We start from the raw sequence: 25,328 nt of genomic DNA on the forward strand, positions 1-25,328 counted from the left end.
AATAATGTACAGCTGTAAGATTGACAACACTGGAAATACCAACAACAAAAAACAAGTGCTTAAGACTCACTTTGTGGGATCACATTTTGAAGCCAAAGAATATAAGTAAGCTTGTCCTGAATAAAAAAAGCATTCACTGACCTTGACTTCTTCCAGATGGGAAGCCTTCTCAGGCAGATCCTCCCTTAACTCAGAAGCCCTGCCGACAGACTCATCCCACTTCTGCAACCGTTGGTCCAGATCCTCCAAATCCTCCTTGTACTCCTTCCATCTCCGCATCCTTTCCTCCAGGAGCGCCTTGCACTGGTTCAGGCCGGCCACGACCTGATTCCACTGGCCCTGGAGGAGCTGGATGCGAGAGATCATGGAGGATTGACCATCTGGAGTGGTCTGGGGGGCCAGTTGGTCCTGGGCTTGGATGGCGCTGTCGAGATGGGATTGGATCTGGTCCTGTTTGGTTAGCAAGCTCTGTCAACATAAAAATCACAAAAGAAAGATTAAGTACTGCTTATGTTACAAAAATCGGAACAGTTTTTCTTTGAATGAGTTTTGGTCGATGCTACTTGTACTCCATTATTTCATTGAAAAATAAAATTAACTTCCTCAACTTTTGTGGTTGTAATTTCTCCAAGTGACACCTTCGATCCAGCTTCAAAAGTTGCCTCTCAATTTCAGGCCAAGTGACCAAGCAGTGAGAATTTACCGATATTTGCAAACAATTTCCATTTGATATGTACAAACTGATTGTGAACTTTTTATCACACTTGTAAGTGTAACATACTCCCACAAAACAGTTCAAATAACTCCTGACAACAGACTTTTACAAAAATTTAAAAGTGTGCAAAATTAAAGCTCTGATATTTGTATTGTACAGTGCTGGTGCAATATTCCAATATTTTCCAATTCTATGGTGCAATATTCCAATATTTTACAGTTCTTAATCCTTTTTTCATTTCAAAATAAAAGTATAGCGTGCCACAATCTTTCTGTAATAGAATACCTCCGAGGTCTGCAGTTTGTCCTCGCACATGTTCCGATCACCTGAGGGGTCAGCACAGGTCACTAAGGTGTCCTCAGCTTGCTGTAAAAATGTCTGAGCTTCATTTGTAGTCTTGAGGAATCCCTCATGCTGCAGGATCCCTTGCTCACATTGGGCCATTGCCTCCTGGACATCCCAAAATGTGTACAAACATCTTGAATATGTCAACCTCCTCCTTCTCATTGTGCGGATTTCACAATGAAAAATAGATTTTGTGCTTAAATTGCTATTTTTCTAGCAATATAAATGTTAATCAATTTGGAAGAGACATCGCTCAAAAAAAATTGGCACATACTTAGTTAAGAAATAATTACTTTACCACATTTGAATTATTGTCAGCCTGACAATAATTCAGTTCTTGCAGGGGACACTGGTTCCCACTCCCTATCAGAATTGATAATGTAGGGACCGGGAACCAGTCTACTTGCAGGGCAGATCGGTTTGTTCGCAAAGAAAACCAAACATAATTTTTTTTTCCAGGTTTAAAAAGCCTTATGACCTGGAGAAAATACCATCAGATGCATGAAGACTTATAGAGTGATTGTAGTCAGCCTACCTTAACTCTTGCTTGGATCTGATCATAATCATGTTGTAGCTCAGCAGCTTGATCTACTGGCTTCTTGGTACCACACCGGGTCAGGACCCTGTCTGCTTTGTGGTCCACGGTGGTCAGGGTGGGCCTCTCAAAGTCAAGTCTCTCTGCTAAAGCCTGAAGGGGAAAACACAATTATATCATTCTCAAATGCTCAGAGAATTCTACTTAAAAATATTGAGGAATTAACTGAGGCTAGACTTTCACAGACCCTGCAATATGGGTGGTACATAAAAGTAAGAGTGCAATTCATATGGTTTGAGATGTAGGCCCCTTTCAAAGCACTCAGGCAGGTAACAGCATTATGCACAGTAAGGATTAAAATTGGTTAGTCAATGATTCTATTTTTCCAAAATCTCTCCCTGGAGACTTACTTTCAACTGTCATTACTGAGGTATAAGTTCTAAAAATATAACCGGATATCCTAGATAGCCTGGGCACAGACTTCGTGCATTAATAGTGGCAGTGCCTTGAAGGCTCTCAGGAGAGCACTGTTGGTTTGTGCCCATATAGCATGAAGTGTGTATGACATTAAATTCATCTGCATGCAGAGTTGCAATCAAGTCAATCACAAGTCAGTTCGCTGGGCAGGTCTTAAGAGGAATTAACAATGACAAAGGTATGACTTTATCACAGCTCATATGAATAGTTTGTAATTTGAATTAAGACTAGGTGATTTTCGATTGGCTTGAGGTGACTTGTGACTGACCCGATGATAACTCTATCTGCATATGCACACCCACATAGTGTCACTGAGTGTACAGTAGCAATGGGATTCAAGACTCTCTCCGTACTCTCTATGCCACTGTACAGGGAGTACCTGATCAAGGACAGAGTCAAAAACCTTGAAGACGCATCCACACTGCCGATTATATCCCAGGTGTAAAGTTTGTTACCTAACCAGGAATAACCTGAATACTTAAATGACAGACTGCGATTCGTTTCAAAATACCTGTAAGTTCTTCAGTTGGGCTCTTCTCTCCTCCACGCTTGAGCAAGGCACCAACTCAGCCTCCACCAGCCTGTCCACCTCCCCGAGCTCCGTCGCCATCTCCTGAGCAGTCTCCTCAAAGTCTCGCCAGTCAAGCAGGCAGGACTCAAGGGCTTTCTCTGCCTCGTCCGCATCCTGATGGAGCTTGGTGAGCTGGTTCTGTCTCCCCTGGGCCTCCTGGGTGATCAGGGCTCGCTGGGAGTCGGAGAGTAGAGGGAGGACTTTCTCCAGTTTGGCGTTGATCACTGCGAGCTGAGATGAGTGCTGGGGCAGCGAATTGCTTTTCAGGTCCTGAAATTAGACATTAATTATTTTGACATTTGTCCTATAAACAAAGATTTGATGATTGTTTTAAAAGATAGGCTGCTGCAAACTATGGAATAACCATGAGCAGATAACCATGAACAGATGAACAGATAAATCACAAATGTTGGAAGAACTGCTGTGAAATTGTAAATTTTCACCTTTCTTTTTTCCTGTATCCCCCTATAACAAAGGGCAGCGAAAATGCTTAGATACATGTTGGCAGACAAACATTTTAGAGGTCTATCATCATGCCTTTTTTTTTTACTCCCAATTAAATTCAATTCAAAATAAATGACAGTTTACAAATAATTACTATTTATGAGTGCAATGGTAAGAATAGTTTCATGAGGTAACAGATGGAATGTTCTATTCCACAAGGTGAAAAATGCAACATTCCATTTGTCACCGAATAAAATTATTTTTACCATTGCACAAATGTGACACATTCATTACTTGTTTAATACAATTCCAGGATCAATCCTCGTCATCTGATTGGTAACAGTGTGACCGTGCAATGGATCTCCTATTTACTGAGGAATGAACTTTTTTTGTGGTGCAGTTGGGCCATGGGTTGGAATGAATAATTCAATGACACATGATCAATGACCCACCAATCAGATGACAGGGATTTAATCAGGCATTGCATAAAGACTCCTATAACAATAAACCATTTTCATTTTTGATGAGAGATTTCATAAAAATGTGAGTCAAAGTAAGAACCACACCACACAATATTCTACCTGCTATTGAACCGTGAGTGTTTCAAGACTTGTTTTCATTGAGTATAGAATACAACAATGAGACATCGTCAAAGTCATCCCAGACCCACCTTGACATCATTGAGTCTCCTCTCCAGTGTCTGGGGTTCACCCTGAGTGCTGGCAGAGTTACTCAGCTCATCTACGTCATACTCCATCTCTGCCTCAACCTCTTTGAGTAAGTCTTGGCAGCGACACAGCAGGGCGTCTGTAAGGCTCTTATGGATCTGTTGCAGAACAAAGTTCAAATATACGCGTGAGTGGACTCTTAGTTCTATAAACAAAATGAACTGTAAAGTGCTATGCTGGTTATAGTGATTATAATCACCAAACTTGAGTCCTCGATCCTGACAGGTCGTATTATGAGGAAAGTGTAGTCGCTTAAGGGTTAAAGATACAAACAACTTCTTTATATTATAAAATGATCATTCTCAAACTCTGTAAATAAGCCAGGGGTCATTCAGGATAACATCGCTGACGTGATGTTACGCGATGTTACGCGCATGCCCATTCTGCTGGTAATTTACACGCAAGCGTCGTGCGCCTGCATTCTTGTGCCTTCAAAACGTTTGATTATCCCAATTAGCCTGTGACCCAAATCATTGTGCACATGCGCAGTTGAAGTACCGAACAGGCTTATTGCGAGCTTACTTGATGATCTCGGAGTTCGATGTCGGTAAACTTCTTGCCCAGTCCGTCCAGGTCTGCCTGCAGCTGGCTGGCGTTGGACTTGGGGAACTTCTGCAGGAGTGTCTGCAGGTCATTCACCAGGGTGTCGAGAGCAGGTCTTAGGTTGCTCAGGTCACTTGCAACAGCCTAGAACAAAATGTTTACTTCACATAAATTTCAAAAACAAAAACAAACAATTTCATAGGACTGCATTTTCTGTCAGTGCAACCCTCATCCATTTTATGGGGGACCATGAGCAACAAGAACAGCAAAGAGTGTCCTGACTTGAGAGAACAACTTTGCTTAATTACAAAAGAAGTTTCCAAGCACAAGTAAACTTAGCAGACCTTTGTCTTAGAAAAATCTTTAGGGCAGCCCATTTTTTCTTGCAAACTGCTACTTTTGCTAAAGAGTTAGCACCATTTTCAAAGAGGGAACTGACATATGATGAATTAAGCCATGTCCAAATCACTTGGCTATGGCTAGCAGTAACACATCGAAGTGGCTTCATTTGCTTCCATAGGTGCATGTGTAAATGCAAGCCACAGCCACGTAATTTGAACCAAGCTTTAGACGCATCTGGCAGGTCAGGACCTGGCATCTTCCCCGACGATCTTTAGCTTCTCTTCAACAATTTTGGGATGTGTTCCAGCGGCCTCTTTTCACTTGTTTCACTGACCGTACTTTCAAGCAATCCATGTGCTTCGCTAAAGCTTCACATCCTTTAACTGTCATAGTTCCTTAGGCTAGTACTGGAAAATATTCCTCTAATTTTTTCCTTCGTACTGCCCCTCTTTGGAACTCTCAACCGGAGTCATGCTTCCCTGTTAAATTCAATCCGACAGGATTCATGCAAAATGCGTATAGACAACTTGTATTACTATGGCTTCTTTTTTTCTTTCTCTTTCTTTCTAGTCCACACCTTTGAGTGAACTTGGCCTTGTGTTTAGGCGATACCCATACATTTTTTTTAAAAACCTCTCAATTATCTTTAAATATGTTAAGTAGCTCCTTACCTGGCACTCAATGATCTCCTCAGTGATTCCATCTTCTTGAAGACCCAGGTCTGAGCAACGAGTCAACCGATCATCCAGCTCTAGGAGTCGAGACATCAGGTCTTGCAGTCTTGCTCTCAGGTTGTCTCTCTGACTGGTGAACTCTCCCAAGCTGCTCTCGGCATTCAAAGCCAGCTGAAATAAACAGATGCAAAATGGTAAGGGGTATGGCCAGGTGGTTAGGGTTCGTGACACATGATCAGAGGGTCAGGGGTTCAAATCCAAATACTGGCCATGTATTGTGTCCTTGGGCAAGCCAGTTCTCCACCCAGGAGTATAAATGGGTACCGGCATTAGCTGGGGAGTAACCTGGACTGGCATCCCATCCAGGGGGAATAGAAATATTCTAATGCCACGGAAACCAGAGATAACCGCCGGCCTTATGGGCCATATTGGCTCGTGACAGACTAACTTTTTTTTTTAAATCAGAAGTAATCTTTCAGTTCCTGATGTGGAGTTGGTCAGGGCCGTATTTTATGTAGCTGCTTAGTAAATTTTCTTACTAAGGGAAATCAGTTAGGAACCACTTCACAAGCAACATAAACCTACAAAGCTGGTAAACCTATTCTCAGTAAGCGAATCTTTTCTATGCTAAGTCTATTCTGCGCCCTTAGATCATAAATCCCAGCTAACCTCTTTAGCCCATATGATAACCCGTTGACCCTCAGCAACAAACATTTTTTGGGCTACCCTCTTTGAGAACTTAGAAGCCCCATGAGACTATCCCTTGATCATAACTTCCTGTTTATTCATTTAGCCTGGATGATAACTGTTTTGTTACTAAGCAAACTTTTTCTGTGTTGAACAAATTAGATTGTTATATCGTGTGCTTGGATACTGTAATTTCATTGGTCACGAACAGCCAGTGTCTGGTTTATAAAAATGCATGGCACACACTGAGGGTGATATCACACTGCTTTCATTACGCACCTTGCGTGCGTGTAGAACCTGCCCGCGCGCCAGCTTCGCCAGTCTCACGCATGACCGGCAGGACACCAAAGCCTTCAATTATCGAAGGTTACTTCGCAGAGATTTAATTTATATCTCACACAGTAAGTAACAACCATTTATCTTTTTGACTTATTTATTTTGATTTATTTATCTTTGTGACTTTTGACTTATTTGGTGCGCCACGTGCATAGCACCCTCCGCACGCCCCTTGGGTGTTAAAACGTCATATACCACACAGCTAGCTTCCATTTATTAGCACAAAATTTATAATTCCTGCTAGCCTGTTTAGCTTGGCATATTTTTTGTGTTAAGCAAAAATCAAATTAGGACCAGTCATCAGGAAGGTAATTGCATGACATTCTGGCCGGTAACCTGTTTCTGCTAAGCAAATAGTTTTGATGCTTAGCAAATTTCTGTGCTGAGCAGAAGTGGGATCCTAATAATCCTAAGCAAACCTTTTTTCTTTGCTAAACAATTAAATCTACATGACATTTGAATGAGACAATTATTTTCTGCTTACCTGCTTAGCCTGGGTGATGTTAGCCTCCACTCTCTGGACTGCCTCCTCAGCCACCGGTATGGCTGCACCTGGGTTCATGGACCTCAACTCCTGCACAGTGGTTGCTAGAAGGGTCAGCTCTGCTTCACGGCTAGACACATCAGTCTGTGGAGACAGCAATAAATGTATTGGAAAAGTGTTACTAAGTTTTCTCTAAACAATTCTAAGAATAATGATCATAAAGAATAATCAGCAGTCTCTCGCAGTCATTTTAAATATTGCATACAATATATTGGGGGAAATAGTGGGTAGGGGTCAGGGGTTCAAATCCAGCTGCTAGCCATAAGTTGTGTCATTGGGCAAGGTACTTCACCCCAATTGTCTGACTGACTCTACCCAGGAATGTAAATTCATGGGTCCATCAGCTTGAGAGTATCATGCAATGAACTGCTTTCCTATCCATGAGAAAGTACCTCTCTTTACTGGAACAAAAGTAAGGTTGAACTTGTAAAACGAAGACTCATTCTAGTAAAAACAAAATTATTTACAATGATTTGTGAGGCTAAGGGACATGTCACGAGGCAATTGAACCGCAACTTGTTCTAGGCAAATTCCAAGAAAAAGTTTTATTCAAGGTAGTTTTCTGAAGAATTTCAATATAATGTTTTGGGAAAAATGCGTTTGCTTGCCTCCAGGTTGTCTGTGAAAATGCCTCCTCTGACTTGGGCTGAGGATTCTCAAAGAAACAAACCTTGAATTGGTCCAGCCTGGCCTTGGTTCTCCCCTCGTCTTCCATCCTGGCCGGCACCTGCTCCAGCTCTGACACCTCAGCGCCGAGCCAAGATGCCAGGGCATCCTCCTGGAGCCGCACCGCCTCCCACAGCTCCAGCTGCCTCCTTAGGTTGGCCATCCTCTCCTGGACAACTGCGGCCGAGGTTGCTAGAGATGATGGGATGGTGGTGGTTGCGTCTTGGACGGAGGGTGGCAGGTCGGAGGTTGAGCTCGTTGGGAGTGTGTTGAGGAGGGATGTCAGGTCCTTGGTGATGGATTGCAGATGTTGAGCTTGGTCTTGGAGAGGTGATAGCTCCTCACTTGCAATCTAAATAATGGGTTATTTGAAAGAAAACCAGCAGTAAAAGATAGGTGTAAAGAATATTTGTGTTTTTATCATGTTCGTTTGTTTGTAATTATTCGGCAATTGGCTTGGATAACCAAGTCTCTCAGCTTATTTCCAGTGGGGTCCCTTGGTAGTTGTGGAAGGACATTGCAGTTTTAGTGGTGGGAGGAAAACCCAAAATGACATTCTTGGGAAAACCCACAGAATCAGGCAGGGACTGAAAACCCAATCCACATACTGGTCCAGGCGGGATTTGAACCCGGATCACACCGCTACGCCAACCTGATCCCCTTGACATGCTTCCCGAAAATTCAGAGCAAAATCACAAAATCTGGTTATATGAGAATCTGATATTATTAGACAGAGTACAAAAATTGTACTCTTATGTAACTTTCTTTGTTTCAGTTTAGTTTAGGCTTTGAAGAAATATAGTTATTCTATAAGAGTAGTTAAGGAAATATTACATGTAGCTCTACTTTCAATTTGTATCAGCAAATCAAAGATAACATGTCTGACTGTGTGATCTACAGACATATCTGCACCAAACACTAGGTTACAAAGAATGTAACCTAAATGATGTATTACAACAAATATCTCTTACAAAGCATCTACAATATTGAACACATTTCAGTGTCATAGTGTTACACACAATGGGAATCTATTGACAAAAATACAATATATACATCTTATTAGGCCAAACAAAAAAAGTCTCCGGTTTCTGGTATGGAGCTTGCCCCAAAAGTGGTGTGGCGACGCGGCTTTTTAAAAAAAAATTTTTTTACTTCTTTTCTTCAAATGTCGGCTAATGACTGCAAATGGTGCCTGACTAAATTTAGTGCAAAATATATGGGAGCTCAGAGAGCCCACATAAAGCTTATACTCGTTCGTAACCCCATCTAAAAGCACATTAAAATTGTACATCAGCAGGATTCCAGTCAAACCAGTAAGTTTGGCAGTTTGGAGACACCATCTTACATTAAAAAAAAAAAAATGTTTTCATATTGCCGACACGCATGGCTACGGCGACACGCTTGCATACCAGAGACCGGAGACTTTTTTGGGGGCCTTACAAGAGTATGTTAAAAAAATCATGTGCGATTTTAATTGCGTAGAAATACCATTGCTGCACATAAACCACCAATCCTGTTACCTGGTGTTGTTGGAGCAATTCCTCTGCCTCCTCTCTGCTGCTGCATTTGATTGGCTGCTCAGTTACCATGGAAACCTTCACAATGGATTCCAAAATGGGCCTTTTGCACCGGTCGAGCTCCTGCCACAGACTGAGAGCTGTTTCAAGCTTCTTCGCTGTTCCGTCGACCCTCTCCTGGATTTCACTGGAGTGGTCATTGACGGCATCGAGGGCGGCTTGAATTGCATCCCGCTGGGCCGGGTTCGATTCCTGGATGTGCTTCCCGAGAATGTTGAGATCTGCGATGCTTGGCTGGTTCTTGTTTAGCTGTGATTGGCATGCCTGTGGGTTGTGTGGAAGGTAAGAATGTATCATTTTATTATTTAACCTAAAACTAAGCCACAACCTTCAGGTATCCACCCAAATCCTCCACAGTACAGGAAACTATTGGCACATTATAGTTTGACACTTCCAAGAGGCATCAAGCCCTATGTACGGTAATAGTTGCTGGCATGTACCTTCCTAAATGCTGCAAATATCCTTCCAATATCTTCCAACAGGCAGTTTGAAGGATATGGAAGGGGAAGGTTTATAGGTCAATTGATCGTATCAGTATCATATACTCTACACAAAGTTGGTAGATGCTTGTACATGTACATCCCTCTTTAATGCATTGACTAGGATTTGTGGCGTAAGCTAAGGCAACAGAAACATCTGAAAAGAATGGTTTGGGAAAAGACAAAACAGGATTGAAGGAAGTTGTTGGTTGGTCAGAACACTACTCAGTTGATCATGACAGCAAATTCACCACCTGCTTTTATGTGTAAAAATAAGTCCTTTTCTTTGTAATGGTCCAAGATTACAAAAAATGTTGGACAGGTAGCTCAGGATATGAGATACTTCTTCTTGAAGTTTGTAAAAGAGACAATGCGTCAATCAAAGATCAGCAATCCAATGACATATTTACTACAACAAAAAATTAGGTACCTGATAGTCTTTCAGGAAATCCCGCAGGTTCTCTTCACTAAGGATTTGTCTTGAAGCCTTCTTCTCATCCAGGTCCGCATCAACGCTGTCCAGCCATTCGGACAGACCTCTCTGCTTCTCCCAAAACTCTCCCATCAATCTGGCTCTCTCTGAGAGCTCATCCCTAAGCGAAGAGAGCTGCGTCGTCAGCTCGTCATGTTTGCTCCTCAGTCTTGTCATCTCCGTCTCAACAGGTGAGGAAGGTTCTCCCTTGACGATGCCACGCATCTTGGGTATCACCTTGGCTCTCTGGGCTCGGTTATCGAGCTCCTGGCTCCTGTCGCGCCATTCAGCCAGGATGGGCTTCACCGCTTCCAGCCTCTCCAGTAGCTTCTCAACTTTGCCTTCAGTCACGCTTTCTTGACTCAATTCTTCCTCAACTTCCTTCAGAGTGTCGACAATCACCTGCCGAGTCTCACAGAACTCGAGGAAGAAGTTCAAGACTGTGATTCGAAGCGCTGCCGTTTCCTGGACGCCGTCTTGGAGCATGGAGACACCGGTCACCTTGCGGGAGATGGCGAGCTCCTGTGTGGCATCGCACTTGCTGCAGATGGCCTGGACCATGCCAGTCAAGTTGCCCACTCTATCACCCTGACCACTGATTCTTGCTAGGTTGGCCTGTGAAGAAAAAATCAGATCGTTTAGTCATAAAAATTATAAAAGTAACAGGATATATAACAGCCCCTTTCCATCTAGATCATGGCACTCAGCAACAAAGGAGGATTAAATGAGCAAAAACACTTTCACAATTTTTTCTTTTTCCCAAAACAAGGTGCAATCTGTAAATGCCATTATTGTGGACGAAAAGTAACACCTGTTTCACAGGAATGTAATTTGACTCAGACATTTTTGCCTGAAATTTGAGGTATAAACAAAAAATATACACACATGTATGTTGCTAATACATTATTTGTGATTGGAAAAAAAAAGGCTCAACTGTAATTATAACAATAACTTATACATTTACATTGCGCAAATTGTATATGAATATGATCAAATGCACATCACAATTATTATCCCTGTTCATCAGGAATGAGACCATTTTTGTTGCAGCAGCTCGAAATCAGTGCAATTTGGTCTCTACCTTCACAGGTACACATTTATACTCCTGGGTGAAGAGAGACAATCGTAGAGCACAAGCACCATGTTCCCTGCCAGGGTTCAAAACCATGTACCACGGCACATTAGTCTAACACCGTAACCATTGGACCACAGCACCCCTGTATGGCACCAGTCTGAAACAGGTGTTAAAATTTAACGACCAGGGTAACATTACCTGTGCCTTTTTTATTTCCTCTTCCACTTTGTCATCATACACCTCAATCCACTCGGAGAAACATCGCTCATCCTCCTGAAGATCGGCAGTCAGTCTCTCTACCTCCTGGACGAACTCCTGCCGTTCCTCGAGGGTAGTTTCGACCGTCTCCACTCCCTCCTGGAGAGCTGAGGAGACGGATGAGAGTCTTGTGTCTGTGGTGTGGAGGTTGTCTTGAAGCTTGGCAAGTCCGTGGGGGTTGGTGCGGGGATGCTGCCGGAGGGCTTGGTTGAGGGCGTGGAATCTGTCGATGTCTGGCTGTGCGGACTGTTGATCCGAAAGGAGTTCCTGTTTGAAGAGGTTACATAGTGCTTGGTCATATGGGGTTCATTATTTTGATGTAAATGGTTTTATTTAATAATATAATAACAGATTTTATTACTCCTGCTAATCAGACAATGAAAATATTCCTTAGTCCATCTCAGCTCCCTGCCTTTACAGCTTAACGAGTTCAAGTCGGATGATGTGTACACATGCAAAGGTTTTGCGGTATTCGGAATGGATGACGGATAAACACGTAAAGAGGCCAGAAATATCTGTCAGCGACCCACTTGCAGCGAGCAAGGCTGGAAATATCAGGGTGTACTACCCGCTGATGACAGCCAGAACCCGTTTGTGAAAACAATTCCACGCCTGGGTCCAGTCATGTTAAAATAATCCCGGCGCGAACTGGTTAATGCTGCCATTTTGATGAAAACAGCCGATTGGACACACAAGGACATAGGTACCCATATAAATCCGATTTGAAAATCGGAAATAATGACAAAGTGTCTTGCCCAAGGACATACACAAAGCAATCCAAAAGACTGAAACCTAACCACAATATCAGCACAATCACCTACACATCTGCATTTTAAAAACAAGACAGCAAGGCCACAGTACCCCATATTTTCACAAGGATGCTTTTCATCATGTCATTAGAAATATAATTTGAAACGAAAACTGAGTCACAACCAATTTTGACTAAGCAAAACTATTCCACGTCAACAAATTAGTGTGCTCTGAAGTTCCATTTAAATTGCCCCCAGAATTATTCCCCTACCTTGAGATCATCAAGTTGTTTCTCCAGTTTTCCTGTGTTGCCAGTGTACTCCTTACAGTGCGTCGCCTGCCCTTCTTCTAAGGTCTCCAAAGCCTGACCCAATCTGCCCTTCACCTCCTCATACTCCTTCCACAGTACTTCCGTCTCGGTCAGTTCGCGTCTCAGATCGTCCGTCTTCTGCTCGATGTGACGGAAGCGGTCACTCAGATCGCCGACCTCTGATTGGACAGACTGGCGGGGCACCAGCTGGCTGGACAGTTCTTGAATGCTTGATAGTATTGGTTGGTGCTCCTCCAGTTCTTTAGAGATTACCTGGAAACACAAATCAAATGATTGACAGTGACGTCAGAGATAGAAAATGACAAGAAGTTTACTGAATTAAAGCTATCCACCTAAAGCTAATAATAAACAATCTCCTGAGGGTTTTGGGTTTACAGAGCTTTTGTTTATGTCTGTAATTTCAAAATATCAATTTTGGTGGCAGCACATGAAAACAATTTTGAGAACTTTTACTCAAACATAATGATCATTCTTCTGAAATAAAAAAAAATAAACAAGCAATATTTCTGTTTAATTTGTTATTGCCCTTTACCGACAAACCTTTTTATAAGCGCTGTATTTTTAGTTCTGTCAGAGGGTTTGTGAGAAAAAGTTCATAAGCTTGCTTGGGTGGGACTTCAACCCACAACCTCCTGCTTACTAGAGCAGAAGTATTATTCTTCAAACACAAAGCTTGCTGAGGCCACCAGGCTATTTTTAATCTGAATTCTGTGGGTTTGAATCCCATCCAAGAAGCTGTGAATTTTCTTACCATCTCACACTCATGTAAAAATCATGTCAATGATTGGTGAAGCCGAATATTAAACTCAAATCTCTGCACTCGTGTATAATTCTATCAAAAAGTCAGGATTCATTAACACTGATTTGTCAAATATTTCTGTAAAATGTAATCAAGTTTTTTTTCTCAAATCCCACTTACTTTCTGGTCAGCGATCAGCCTCTCAACATCCTGCAGTGACCCGCATTCCTTTCCAGTAGCCTTCCCCTCCAGCTGCTCTTCCGTTTTGTCCAGCCAGGGCTTGAGCTGCTGCAACCGCTGTTGATAAAGCTGCCACTGGGATGCTCCCTCGGAGAGCTTGGCGCTCTGCAGCTTTGCTCGGGAGCACAGCGTCTCCCACTGGTTGTGGAGACTGAGGTGCTGGGCCATCAGGGCTTGGGTCTCCAGGATTGGCAGGTCCTTGGTCAGAGCTTCTAGGGTCTTCTCTTGGAGGCTCAAGTCACTCTGCTTGCCAAAGATCTCGGCAAATAACACCTGCGAAATAAAGAATTTTGTGAATAAGATTCGTCGGTCCCTTCTGGATTGCATTGTTTCCCTCCAGAACCAGAGTTTTCCTTCAAGCTTAAAAACCAACACCTGTAACGATGCAGCCGCAATGATGTTTTTTTTTTCAAGTTCAGAATTTAAACAAGCCATCCCATTACATATTGCATTTCTGCAATGATACATGTAACAATAAAGGGTTTAGTGCATCGGCTTTAGCCTTTGTCACTCCTGACTTTATTTTTTTTCCCCTTAACAATTCAGACTTTTTCTTCACACATAACACTGAATCATTTTTAAGATCAGGCCATATTCAGATTTTTTTTCAGATTCTGCAATTCTAACACACAACCACTCCTTTTGACTAACATTTTCTTCACACACCCTGTACAGACTTGTTTCTCCCTGAAGTGGCCCCATAGTCAAGGTAGTGACTGGGTCACAATAAAATCACAAGTCTGGTAAATCTTACGTCAATTCACAAGTCCGCTTGCATGTAATAGGGTATGAACAATAATAAGCAAGTGCTTTTGTCACAGTTCAGTTGAACAGTTTTGAGTTGACTTGGAACTGAAGTATTTGTGATGGCCTTGTAATGGACTTGTGATGGACATGTGATGGACTTGTGATGGGCTTGTGAATGACTTGTGATGGACTTGTTATGGACTTGCAATGGGCTTGTTATGGACTTGTGATGGACTTGCGATGGGCTTGTGACGACTTGTGATGGACTTGTTATGGACTTGTCATGCCTTGTGATGGACTTGTGATGACTTGTGATGGACTTGTGATGACTTGTGATGACTTGTGTTTGTCTTGTGATGACTTGTGATTCATCACAAGTACCTCGACTACAACGCTACCTCTCTGATCTATCTTACCTCAGCCTGCCTGAGTGTCTCTTCAGGCACTTCTGTTGCCGTCTCAATCTCATCCAACTTGGATGCGGTTGCTTCCAGCCACCCCACCATCCTAGCTTGATCAGCCTCCAGCTCCTTCCATCGTTCCTCTAGACCTCTCAGTGTCTCCAGTGTCTTGGCAACCTCCTCCCGGAGTGTGGCAGTCCTGGACTCCATGCCCCGGAGGTTGTCTTGGAGGGCCTGCTTGATGGCTTCATCGGTCGCTGTTTTCTCCATTTGGAGGTTTTGGTTTCTCAGGGACATCAGGAGTGGTTTGAGCCTGGTCTGTTCATCTTGTAGAGCCTTGAATGTCAACAACAAAAAAAACAAGAAATTTATAAGAAAACATTATTGCTCTCATATTTTTGATCATTCTAAGATAAGATTTATCAAACCAAGTTATGTCTTTGTTCTCAGTAAAGCCCAAAATATAAAGCAATGACAAAGAGCTGAAATCGTTACTGGTACAGAGTTCAGAGATTAGGTTCTAGTCCCACAAGTCATATATTTTTCTCTAAAAAGAGAAAACTACCAGCTGGCGATGATAGACGGCTCAAAGATGTCTTCATCCTAAACCACAAAATATTGTTTCTTTCTTGCACTCTTTCAAGCAGCAAGTTCCTAGATTATGATGACAACATTCATCAAAGACAGACAAACCACAAATGCAAACCGACTTGGTTCACCTTTAAATATAAAACTGTAAGGCCACAACATCGTACCAGTGCTCAACCGACTAAACTTTTTAGTCTTATGTTGGGATCTCCCAATTTGTCAACATCTTTGTTCATGGCACAATTCCTAAGCCAAAAAGTGTAGTCAAAAGACAATAATCACTGAAGTGAAAACAGTTCTGTACCTTGACAGCATTAAGCTTCTCTTGAACTGGCCCCAGACCAGCAAGCGGAGCAGGCTCATGGACTTCAGTGTCAGCTTTTCTGAGGAAAGACTCTAACTTCTTCTTGTCATCCTCGTAGATTTGTCGCTGTTTCAGACACTCCTGTGAAAACATTAGACAATTTATCAACAGCAGATCCACACAAAGCAAAAGTAAACTTGTTATGTCGATATGCATGCTATCAAATCAGTATAAATATCAAATTATTTTAACTGAACCCAAAGGTATTTGAAGTGACTCAGGTCGACCAAATTAGTTTTTTGGTTTCAGATGGGCAAACTTTATGCACCAAGTATCATATTCAAATGACTGCAACATTCAATTTTAAAATGACTTCCACTTGTACTCACTAATTACTGTTTCAAATGCTGAATTTAATTCAAATATTTGGAATAATTTAGTTCAGTGCGGCTCCGAGAGCCAGTCTGAAATGAGTGTCAGAGAGATTTTATAAACAAGACTTTGGTATTTGGTGGAGTATTGGTATTCCGAAGGTTGCATGTATGAATCTCACTTACGTCATTTCTATTTGTTTGTTACAAAACCAGTGTTATTAAGCTGATATTTCCCTTCAACTATGGGAGAGTGTGGCCTAGGCATTAGGGTTCGTGACTTATGATCAGAGTGCCAGGGGTTTGAATCCAGCTGTTGTGTCCTTGGGCAAGCCACTTCACCCCCACTTGCCTCTCTCCACTCACGAGCCTAAATGGGTACCGGCATTAGCTGGGGAGTAACCTGTGATGGACTGGCATCCCATCCAGGGGGAACAGCAATATAAAGTTCTCAGTCATTTCGTGACAAGAAACTGGAGATAAACACCAACCTGATGGGTCATATTGGCTTGTGACAGGTGTTTCTTTTACCTTCAATTGTTCAGCTCTGTGTGCTGTTTTAGTCTTGACATCCTTCCATAATCTGTCCAGCTCAGTGGCTTCATGACCCACTCTGTCTGCCATTGGTGTCTGCTGTTGCTGCTGCTGCTGCAGGTCCCTGCCGCTGTGTGTCAACTCTTTGATGTCAGGTTCTCTTTGCTGCACCTCAACATTCTTAGCCTATTGTGACGAAAACAAAACCTGAGTTACATGGTGATCTTACAATCAGGACCCGAGAAATACTTTTTAAGTAACACACAAGTATTAACAGATTTTAAATCTCTGATTTAATAGAGATGTCATGATCAGCTTTGATCAAAATTGTTTGCTCATGTTCATTTGATTTTGGCATTAAAATGGTTTCAAATCCCTCTCCCCCTCATAAACGAAAACCTCCTGTGGTTACCTGTTTTTTACTTTGAATTTAAGTTTAACACCAATTGTCAACGGGTCATAGGTTTGGAATGAGCAAAATAGTCACTTTTTCAATGAAATCAAGGAAATGCCAGTGTGGCCAAAAAGGAACAAAAATCTTTCATATCCCATACAAAAACAATCACTCTACTACCGTGTCTAGCTCTAGTTTCCAAATAATTAAAGATGGCTGTAAAATCTTCATTTAAGTGACAGGCCATGCAACTAATTCAATGTAATGCTCTGTATTATTAATTCCACATATTTGCTTTCAATACTGAAACCTATAAAATAAGGCTACGCGACAACACATGCGTCTATGGGAAGTGACTGCAGCTGCTTCCATAGGCGAATGTGTAATTGTAAGCCATAGCCAAGTAATTCAGGCGTGACCTATGAACAAAATCCTAATCCATGTTAAAAATTATACGACTCAAACTTAGGCTGTGTCTGAATTAATTGGCGACGACTGGAAATAACACGAGGGTCTATGGAAAATGGCTGCAGCCACTGCCACATGCTTGTGTGTAATTACCAGCCGTAACCAAGTTATTCGGACACGACCTAACAACCAGACTGGTGCACAAAACTAACCATATGCTGCTCCATTTGCTTCTGCAAGGACTCCAGACTCGTCCAATCGACAGGCTCCTTCATCTGCTCCCGGACCTCCCTCAGCCAGCCAATCAGCTTCTCCGTCCTCTCGACGTAGGTGAACATCATCGTCAGGGCGACAATCTCCACGGGGAACTGGCGGGCAGAGTCCAGCGTGGCCTTGTGGGAGCGTAGGAGACCGGCTAACTGGCGCTCTGCTGATAGCTTCTGCTGTGTCGGGCAGTCCGTGGAGAGAGCCTTGAGGGTGGTGTTCAGCCAGGCTAGCTCCTCGTGTGTCTCTTCGGCCATTTCAGACAGAAACTGTATGTAGGAGAGAAAGAGGTTGCATGTAGTGAGGGGAAAAATTCTCGGCCCAATTTCATGGCTCTGCTAAGTACAGGGACGATTTTCATAGCGCTGCTTAACAGCCGACTTTGTGCTTACTGAGCCTCCATCTATTTCGTAGGGACCGTTAAGCAGTAAGCACAGCAAAAGCACGCTTAACCCCAGAAGAAAACTTTGCTTAAATCAGTGACGTAACAATATAAATCTCCATGCACGCACAACCGTTAGCATGAAATAGTGCTTAAGCAGCAGCATGATTTTCTGCTATAGTAAGCACAACTTTTCTGCCTACTGTTAAGCAGCGTTATGAAATTGGGCCCAGAACTTTACCAATTACCAATTTTGTGCTTGGCAGCGCTAGGACTGAAATATCGTACTAACCCAACAAGCACATCTGAAAAATTTCTGGCCAACTCATAAATTAGCACCGCTTTTGCTCCCAATGTAAGCTAAGATTCTTGTAAGAATATGCCTACCTGTACATTAACAGCATACACCTTAATCATAAATATTATAAATGGAAATGGCTGCTAAGCGGCAGAATCATTTAATCAGAGTCACAGGTTAAGTATCAAGGATCTACCAACCTACGTACATTTTGAAATTTTTTTGGAAGAAAGTTCAGCAAATTTGTTGAGAAGAAACACCTAAAATCCACACAAACAGGATACAGACGGTCTTCATTTTGGCTGTTGAACTGTTTTTGCTTAGCAAACACTTTTTCTAATTAACAAATTAATGCACTTAGTAATGCATGTCATTCGTCTTTTTTTTTTTTTAATCCAGCTTACCTCAAACTTTAGGCAGAGTTTCCTGAAGTCTTCATGGTTGTCAGTGGTCTGGATGGCCTTCATGATGTTATTGGTATCAGACACCCATTGGGACAAGGCTTCAAACCTGAAATCATTCAAACGCCAATTATTCACACAATTCATCAAATAACCAAAATAAAAACACAGCTGTGTTGCTGTACATTCATGGTACCATTTTCGATACCAATCAGATGATGGGGATTTATTGTATAGAGTATTATTGTATAGAGATGTTGTATAGAGCAAATAATGAATGTTTCACATTGGACATTTGGAATGTTCCATTCCACTCGGCGAAATGTGTCAAATGGAATGTTCCATTTCACTCGACTTCGCCTTGTGAAATGGAACCTCATGAATTGGGCTCAAATTACCACTCATTAGTTTTGTATACTATTCTACTATTATTTATCGCATATTAAAACAAAACTGAGAAATAAAATAATGTTGCAAACTGCTTACTGACTGGACTGATTCGAAATATACCAATTGTAAAAGCATCTGCTTCTGGCAGGATTTTTGTCAAAGGCAAAAATGTACGGAAAACAATACTGTCCAAAATTTTTTTTAAAAAAAGGTCTCAGCAAAAGCAATATTTCTGAGCTGGAGGTAAGATTCAGAATTTTGACGACTCCTCGTTTTTCAGTCCTTCTTTTTACATGGTGTGATTATTTTCACAAAACTGTTAAACCAATTTGAAGGCCATAGGGAAAAAATAGGAATCTTGTTACCTATCATTGTATTCCTGCCACAACCCTGGCAAATCATGGAGCCTCTTGGCCAAGTTCACCACCTCCTGGCTCAGCTTCCCATGCCTGGCCTGCCCCTGCTGGATGGCCTGGGTCAGAGGTGAGGGGTCATACTTGGGGTCAAGGGTCATGAGCTGCTTCTGGATGTCCTCCATGGACTGGATGCATTGTGTGCAAGACTCCAGGGGTTGTTGCTTGGGAAAGAAATTCTGTAAAAAACAAATTGAATTTGTATCAAAATATTATTATAAGATGAAAAGCAGGCGGTCGTGGGTTTGAGTCCCACCTGAGTGATTTTTTTCCAACTTTCACTTGGGAGGTAACATACTGAGTACACACAAGGGCGGATCCAGGGGGGCCAAAGGGGGCCATGGCCCCCCCCCCCCAAAAAAAACGAAACCAATTTTTTAATTTTTTTATGTGACATCGCAATAAAGGCAGGCAATGAGTACACCACCATCTTTTCCTCAAAAAAACATTGGTTAAAGTGGTCAGAAATTGCCTCAGATCGCACCACAGAGCATCTAGAATCCAAAAAAATTTCGGGGCCCTTAAAGCGGGCCCCGAACCCCACGCCGCAATTTTTTGACCCACTTTTTGGGGGGACCAAAATTTTTTTTGGCCCCCCAAAAAATTGTGTTCTGGACCCGCCCTTGAGTACACAGTGTTTAAACGTCGGTAAAGGGCAAAACCAATAATTTGATTTATATCAAAACATTATAAATTTAAAACAAATCATTTTAATATATGTGTGTGAGATGTAATGATCACTTCATATAGTAACCAATATGATTTTAGAAGCTCAATTGGTCCATATTCATGTACAAGGTCAGATCGCCAGTCCAGTTTGGGAGACATCCCTTACCATGTGTCTCTCCATGACATCTGCAGGGATCTGCCCATCCTTCAGGGCTTGATGTTCCCCAGCCAGCTCAGTCTCAATCTCCTGCAGCTTCTTGTCCAGCATCTCCTTAGCTTGCGGGAACTGTAGCTGACGGAACTTCAGTGGAGCTGCTCGCATCAGTGCCTAGGCAACCCAAAGAAATGATCCAATAATACAAAAAAATTCAAGACTAGCAGACGACACTTCATGACAACCGATGATGTATCTGTTGGATGGACACACTGCCGGCACACACTAGATACAGTATTGCAAGATTGCATTTGAAATTTTTCCACAAACCCATGTGCATCATCTTTGCATGAGCACCAGGCATACAGCAGAATCATCTTCAAGTCGCTTGTAACTCTCTCTTCGTAACAAAGTGAGTTGGTACTTGTGCACACATCCACAGTGAAATATAAGGTGGGGTAGTAGGAACTGTAAAACTGCAAAACTAGCCATGTGGTCTGAGAACTTCAGCTTTTGATTAAGTGTGGGAATGTGGGTATCTGGGGAAAAAAATTAACTTGAACATGAACAAGTTTTGGCCAAAGGATTTGATTTTTGAGTCTGAGTCATTTTTCAAATACTTTTACTTTGTTTCCAAGCACTCATATTACACTCCTTCAAACAGTCCTCATTCCTCAGTCAACACTGCTTTTGTACTTGCATGTATACTCTATTCCTACACAAACACCTTACATTTTACTGTATTTGGGGACTCAGAAGAGCACTTGGCCACACAACAACTGATATAATATTGTGATGTGAGAGGTCGCCATCTGTACATTTTAAATATTAAGCAAACTGCATGGTAACAACAGCCCTCACCAAGTTGCAGGATCAATATTAGTACATATGCATCTAAAACTTGATTGGCTTACACTTTTGAGAGGGCGGGTCCCTAAGTCACTGCATGGCAATGGTATATTATGATTGGGCTATTAACTCTGTGCATGTTTTTAATGGTGAAGTAAGAATTATACACCCCCAGTTGTGTGTGAAGCCTTTAGAAGGCAGAGCAGGACTTAATAAAACACACTTTTAGAACTTCTGTAAGTCAAAGTAGTTTCCCGTTTCCAATTAGTTGTTGTTGCAAGGGTGTGTTCCACTCCAATCCCCAATCCACTTAGTTTAACCACTCCATCCACCCAGTCCAATACCAAGGTATAATCAACCTCATCCACCCAATCCACAAGGCCATCCACCTAGTCCACTCAGTACACTAGGTCTCTCCACAGTCCACCCAATCCAACCAGTCCACTACGTAATCCACTCTTGGTAAATTCACTAATCTTGCTGGGCCCTACTGTAGAACACGGGGCATCTGACCTTCACCAAGTGCTGGGGCTTTCAACTGCAGGGATGGGCTGAATGTCATCTGACCAGACCCAATTGGCGACGCTCATTATAATATGAAAGAACACACAAACTGACAATCTGTAATCACCTTGCATAATTTGGTTGGCAGTTCATTGCTCTACTGACCTGGTATTTGTCCTGTAGTGCCCGGACTCTGCTTTCTACACGCTGTCTGTCTTCAGGTGACAGTGAGTGAAGCAATTCTTGACTCGTTAACAGGAATCTGGTTAGTGCTTCGGGCTGGCCTGACTCAAACCATGCCTGGGGAAAGAATACAATCATGTAATACAGTAAAAAAAAAAAAAAGACAAAGCTGAATACCAGAAAAGCTCCTTGAATGGGAAACCCACTAATGACAACCAAATTCATTGACACACAAAACGATGGTATTAATCTTGCAGAGCTTAAAATAGTACTGATAGGAGTCTACATGTTCTGATTGGGGAATGCCGAATGACTGTGACTAATTAAAAATACCGTAATTATGGACAAAACGGTAACAAAATGTGAAACATTTGTTGAAGCATCAAACTTATCTCCACAATTTGTTTTGCTAGAAACCCCCTTAAGTCTCCCCCCCCCCTGAAATCCTCTACTATGCATGAATCCATAGGGAAAATCCTTAGTGCTGAAGCACTTTAAACATGTTTGACCACTAATCTTGCATTAAGTAGCTGGGCTCCACCTTCCTCAATCCAGCAAAATCCTCCAAAGAGGTCCTGGTCGATTTTGAAGGTTGTTGATAGATTAGGGATTGATGTACGTTACCTTGTGATTGTCCAGCTGTTTACTGACTGGCCCTTTGTGTTCCAGCAGGTGTTTGCTGGCCTGCTGCAGCCACTCAGCAAGCTCGGCTTCTCTGGCTTCAAATGCCTGCCATTCCTGTCGCTGTCCAGACAGACGCTCCTCCCACTCAAGCCCCAGACTCACTGTAGTCTGTGAAACAAACAGCAAGGAGCGATAGTTTGACCATTTTCCAGTCAGAATTGTGTCTGTTACGTATTTAGGCTTATTCCTAATCAGGGTTCTAGCCAGGGTGAAATTATAGCGTAGGGGTAATTTTGGTTCGACGACTAATGCGAGCGCGTAGCGCGAAGCCCTTACGGCGTGGGGTCTGGGGCCCGCTTAAGGGCCCCGAAAAATTTTGGACTCTAGATGCTCTTTGGTGCAATCTGAGGCGATTCCCTGCCACTTTCCCCTGATTTTTTTTTAGCAGAAGTGTTTCAAATTATAAGAAATTTTGTTTTATTTGTTTCAATGATTGATACTCTTGCTCCTGTAAAGTTTCTTCTGTTTTCAAATTTTAGATTATGTTTTTACAATGTATAAATTGTTCCAAGGTCGATGCTTTCTGATGTTTAACCATTTTTAGTAGTTCCTCAATGTTTTATAAAAAAAATTGGGATTTACTTTGTCAATATTAACTTTAAGTGCGAGAACAAATCGCATGAACATTTCATATTTGGAGGTCTCAGACAGAAAAAGTCGTCGGAAATTGCAGTTTCAATATGCTACAACACAATGTGAAGGAGAAATTTCATTTTTGTTATGTTAAAAAATATAAATGTAGATAATGACGATGAGAAATAATCACCGGGAATTGCTTCCTATCCCGGCCGCGGCCGGCCCCGGCCGGCCCGGCGTGCGGGCGCGGGCCAGCCCACACACCGGCTACGCTGGCGAACTACGCGACCAAATTTTCCCTCAGCATTTGAGAAAGCTTACGCATTCGTGGAGCGCTAAAAAACTTGCTTTGTTGTAATACTTGCTGATTGGTTTTGTCCTTAGAACAAACAGATCCGTTTTTACTACCAAACTTATTGAACTGTTATCATCAGCAACGAGAAGTGTAGTCAAAAATCCAAATTTTCGACAGCGACATTCTTCGAGAAAAATTCTTCACGTGCGGCCATCTTTGAGGACGGATCCATTGATATCGTAGGGGTGCTTAACCTTTCTTTGGACATCGTTTCTCGAATAAATCCTTTACAAAAATTATATTCCGACGTTGAAGAACTTATTTTCAAACAGTAACATGTTTTGGACTTGATAAAAAGTATTATTTATAATTTAATAACAGTTGAAATGCTTGTAATTAAAATTGACCTTAGGAAAGCATACCCGATACCGCAAAATGGAGCGCTCTGTACGTGACCTGTTGGTGACACGTACGTCCGTACGGAGCGCTGTATCTACGCAGCACAAAACAGCACGTGCTTATTGCTTTCATAGCGAATGCGTGTGGCGCAGCATCACGGTAGGGGTATCGTACGGGGTACGTGCAGTGGGATCGTTGTTTATTTTTCGCTGTGTCGTACGGCCAGTGCGCAATGCTCAAAGTCGCTGCGCTTGTATACGAACAAACGGCAGATATTTTTTTTTCGCAACCAAAATTTATAGCGTAGCGGTAGCGTAGCGGCGCGATTTAAGCGTAGCGCTTATTTCCGAAAGCGTAGCGGGTGCTAGCGCTATTTGATGCCTGGCTAGAACACTGTTCCTAATTAACATACCTCATACATATTCACAAGCGAGAGCAGATTATACAAATATATTGTTTAAGGGTGGAAAGTCGATACTAGCTCCCCGAGGTGTTAGAAGTTGACAAACTCGTTTTTTAGGAACTAGTTGGTCAACTTATCAACTTGTCAACACAATATTCTCCAGTTCAGCATCATTGAGCCCAGAAAAACGCTACTCAGCATTTACGTATGCAACCATCTTTTCATGTGTAGCTAGGGCGGTGTTCGCGTGTGCGTACCTCACCTGTGCGACAGTTTCATGATTACTTCGTAAAGCGCATGCATAGTAGACTGTCGTACAGGTAAGATGTATGCATATTTACCCCGTGTGTGAATACGCGCGAAAGCTTGGTAAAGAGCAAAAATAGCATCTGGCACAACATGGTGAATGGACCAGTGAGAATTCGGCTCTTGATCATGAATATGTATGAGGTACAGTAATTCTAAATGGTCAGTTGGCCACAACGTATAGTAATTCTAAATGGTTAATTGACCATAACGTGCCAGCCGGTAGTCTTGCTATGTACAGGCATGCAACTGGGAATTTAGAAAAAACGAGGAAATTCCGAAATACACAAGACTTTGTACAGTATTTGTCAATTTGTAATGGCATTCACGAGAAGTAAAAAAACGAGGAAATCAGCGGATCCGAGGAAAAGTTGCATGCCTGTATGTACCAGCACACACACACACGTGGAGTCACACCGGCGAATCAAAACTGCATGCAAATTAGACTATCACACAGGCCTGAGTTTACATATTAGTGAATGGTGTAACCATGCAGCAGTCTGCGCACTTGCATATTAAATTGTGGAACTATTGCATGGGGTAGTGTGTACAAGTAAACGCTGTCCTGTAACAAGCTACATGAAAACATGGAGCCACATGTACAGCTACGTTTTTCTGAGATAACTGATGCGCAACTCAATATTTCGGTGAAAATTCCAGGGGGTCTACTCTTTTTCAGGAAACCAATACAATGTATTAGAAAGAATCAGATTTTCTTGAATTGTGACTACATTTTTTATGGAAAAAAAAATATTTTCACTCATAAAAGATTAAAACATGTAATTTCCCTGTCAATCTGTATATTTCGATTGTAACGAAATCTGACCAGTACTCAACAAAAATAGTTTGAACCTTAAATATATTTTTTGGAAAAGACTTTGGC

General features: G+C 42.1%; 1 protein-coding gene across 1 annotated transcript in view; it reads right to left on the bottom strand.

Annotated features, from left to right (window-relative positions):
- Positions 1-25,328, bottom strand: part of LOC119742728 (nesprin-1-like) — a 91,562-nt gene that overhangs the window by 17,920 nt on the left and 48,314 nt on the right. The window contains exons 18-40 of the mRNA XM_038218893.1: positions 22,407-22,574; positions 21,765-21,899; positions 20,259-20,420; positions 19,376-19,602; positions 18,624-18,729; positions 17,488-17,808; positions 16,471-16,659; positions 15,569-15,709; positions 14,692-15,012; positions 13,469-13,801; positions 12,490-12,801; positions 11,409-11,735; positions 10,094-10,750; positions 9,128-9,448; positions 7,612-7,959; positions 6,882-7,025; positions 5,372-5,545; positions 4,338-4,502; positions 3,758-3,913; positions 2,584-2,913; positions 1,596-1,748; positions 1,001-1,165; positions 142-468 (exon numbers count right to left, since the gene is read on the bottom strand). Coding sequence (XP_038074821.1) covers positions 142-468; positions 1,001-1,165; positions 1,596-1,748; positions 2,584-2,913; positions 3,758-3,913; positions 4,338-4,502; positions 5,372-5,545; positions 6,882-7,025; positions 7,612-7,959; positions 9,128-9,448; positions 10,094-10,750; positions 11,409-11,735; positions 12,490-12,801; positions 13,469-13,801; positions 14,692-15,012; positions 15,569-15,709; positions 16,471-16,659; positions 17,488-17,808; positions 18,624-18,729; positions 19,376-19,602; positions 20,259-20,420; positions 21,765-21,899; positions 22,407-22,574 — 5,682 coding nt within the window. The remainder of the gene's footprint in view (positions 1-141; positions 469-1,000; positions 1,166-1,595; positions 1,749-2,583; positions 2,914-3,757; positions 3,914-4,337; positions 4,503-5,371; positions 5,546-6,881; positions 7,026-7,611; positions 7,960-9,127; positions 9,449-10,093; positions 10,751-11,408; positions 11,736-12,489; positions 12,802-13,468; positions 13,802-14,691; positions 15,013-15,568; positions 15,710-16,470; positions 16,660-17,487; positions 17,809-18,623; positions 18,730-19,375; positions 19,603-20,258; positions 20,421-21,764; positions 21,900-22,406; positions 22,575-25,328) is intronic.

Source organism: Patiria miniata, unplaced genomic scaffold (genome assembly GCF_015706575.1).
Source record: "Patiria miniata isolate m_02_andy unplaced genomic scaffold, ASM1570657v1 HiC_scaffold_6, whole genome shotgun sequence".
In the NCBI taxonomy this organism is placed as follows: domain Eukaryota; kingdom Metazoa; phylum Echinodermata; class Asteroidea; order Valvatida; family Asterinidae; genus Patiria; species Patiria miniata.